Raw genomic sequence first — 2,274 nt, forward strand, 5'->3', positions numbered from 1 at the left:
AGATCATAGCCCACCAGGCTCCTCTGTCCATGGGATTCTCCAGGCAAGAATACTGGAGTGGATTGCCATGCCCTTCTCCAGGGGATCTTCCTGACCCAGGGATCGAACCCGCATCTCTTATGTCTCCTGCACTGGCAGCCAGGTTCTTCACCACTAGCACCACCTGGGTTTGGGGGCCCTTGTGCTTAAAGCCAATGCCTCACTCACCTCACCCTAATCCCAGCCCTGGACCACGCAGGGAGCACTGGTTGCTAGAAGCCACAAAGCCAAGAAGGCAGTTCACCACAGTGGGTGATGAGGTGTGTGGTCTTGAAGTCCCACTGGGGTCAAAGCCCAGCTCCGCACTAGGGGATCTTTGGGCAAGCCATTAACCATCTGTGTATGAGGGGGCTGGTAAGGGTGCCTCCCTTGTAGGGTGACTGTCATACATGCAATATGATGACAAACCCTGTACCCTGCTGAGAGCTCAGTAAAATCCTCAGTGAACGCCTGCTATTCTTGTTATTATAACCAGACTTCTCATCTCATGCTCTCTCCACAGCATGACTGCCCTTTGAGCAGAAATCATCCCAGCTGGAGTTTCAAAGATACCAGGATCCCCCAAATTCCACCAGCTGAGATCACTCAGATTTTTCCTGCTGCCCTCAGGAGGAATCCAAGGGCCTGACTGCAGAGCCAGCAGACAGACACCAGCCTCTTCCTGGAGGCCCAGGGGCTACGATCAATGTCCTCACTCTTTCCATGAAATAAAGCTGCTTAAGGACTGAGGCATGTGAAGCACTGAAATGAATATCTCAGGCAGCTCCTTGCCAGGGCCCGGACCACATAATTGAGCAAAGACCTTGAGCCCTTACGTGACCTGACCTAGACCTGCTTGGCTGTATTTTTAGTCTCTGTGTGCTGTTTCCATCACCTGTGCTGGGCTTTACGCTGGAAAAGAGGGAAGGGAGGCCTGGGGACAGCTAGAGAGATGTTTCTCATGGCAGCCAGTGGGGGCAGGGGCTTGCACATTATTTCTCAGTTCTGTTGTACAAGCCAGCTTTCTGGGGCTTGCAACATTCCAGGGCTGTGTGCAGTTGATGACACAGGCCTTCAAGCTTAGGAGGACCCCAGGCTTGGTTTAATGTTCTATTGTTGCTGTCTGGAAATTCTTCATTTTGAAGAAAGGGACCCCACATTTTCATCTCTCACTGTAGCCCATTCTGGTTACACAAGGCCAAGAGAGCAGACTGGCACATCCAGTCAGCAGGGGTGCCTTTCTGCAGGACAGTAAGACAGATGGGAACTACTACCATGAGGCATAAATCCCCAGATTTGGCCAAATAAACCTGATTTTGAAACCCCTGTCTGCCCTTCTTATTTCCTCTTCTGAAACTAGGATGAGATGTGAAAGGACCTCATAAACTATAGAGAGCTGTGTTCTGCTTTGCTAAAACCATCCCCTAGCGGACTGTTTAAAACATGCCACAGAGCATCCTCTGTCAATATCATCATTTTCTTGTCTTTGTCCTACTTGGTGATCTCCGAAAATCACATTATTTTCTTGTTGGTTCTCTCCCAGCCTCTCCCCTCTGTATGAGTGTCAGTTCAGACTGTAAGTTCTTATCTTGGTGCTTTTGACAGACTCCTCACTTAGCATTTGTTGAAGGAAGGAAGGATCCCCTTTCCTAAGTACTCACTTTGTGCTGATCATTCTACCTGAATCTCCCCCATTTTGTTCTCCTTCAAGCGGCTCCTGCTTGGGAGGGTGCACGTTCAGAGGTGAAGGATTCCCAGGTTGTGTTACAGGAGGCAATTTTGGAGGTGGGGAAGGACCGGAAATGGTGCAGAAGACAGAGGGTAAGTTAAGTGCAAGACACCAGGTGGGACGTGGAGGGAGTGTCTCCGGGAACCTGGGAGAGGGGCGGCCCCCTGCTCCAAGGAGCCCAGAGGAGTCTCCACCTCGGGAATGACACAGGGAAAACAATGACTGAACAAGATGACTCTTGTCAGGGCGCTGGGTCGTGTGGGTGGAGAAGGAGGGAGCCCAGAGGCCTCGTGGGAGGTAGGTGCGCCTTTGGGGCGCCTCTGGAAGCAGCTGGGACGGGGTGGGAGGAATGGTTGGGGGCGAAGTGGCAGGCGAGGGGACGGCCCCGGGGGTTAGGGGGCGCAGGGGACGGTGTCCCTAAGGCCCGCCGGGGAGGCTGAGGGCCGGGGAGAGCCCAGCTCCGCTCAGGGCGCTGCGAGTCTGCATGAGAGGGCGGAGGTTTCCGCCGCCGCGCCGGGCGCAGGCCC

At 53.5% G+C, this 2,274-nt stretch overlaps 1 protein-coding gene across 1 annotated transcript in view; it reads left to right on the forward strand.

Moving 5' to 3' along the window:
- The first annotated feature begins 1,820 nt into the window (after positions 1–1,820).
- The window catches only part of KREMEN1 (kringle containing transmembrane protein 1), a 54,368-nt gene continuing 53,914 nt past the window's right edge, over positions 1,821–2,274 (forward strand). Inside the window, exon 1 of the mRNA XM_010828861.1 lies at positions 1,821–1,839. Coding sequence (XP_010827163.1) covers positions 1,821–1,839 — 19 coding nt within the window. The remainder of the gene's footprint in view (positions 1,840–2,274) is intronic.

The sequence above is a fragment of the Bison bison genome, unplaced genomic scaffold (assembly GCF_000754665.1).
Source record: "Bison bison bison isolate TAMUID 2011002044 unplaced genomic scaffold, Bison_UMD1.0 scf7180017864495, whole genome shotgun sequence".
Taxonomy (NCBI): domain Eukaryota; kingdom Metazoa; phylum Chordata; class Mammalia; order Artiodactyla; family Bovidae; genus Bison; species Bison bison.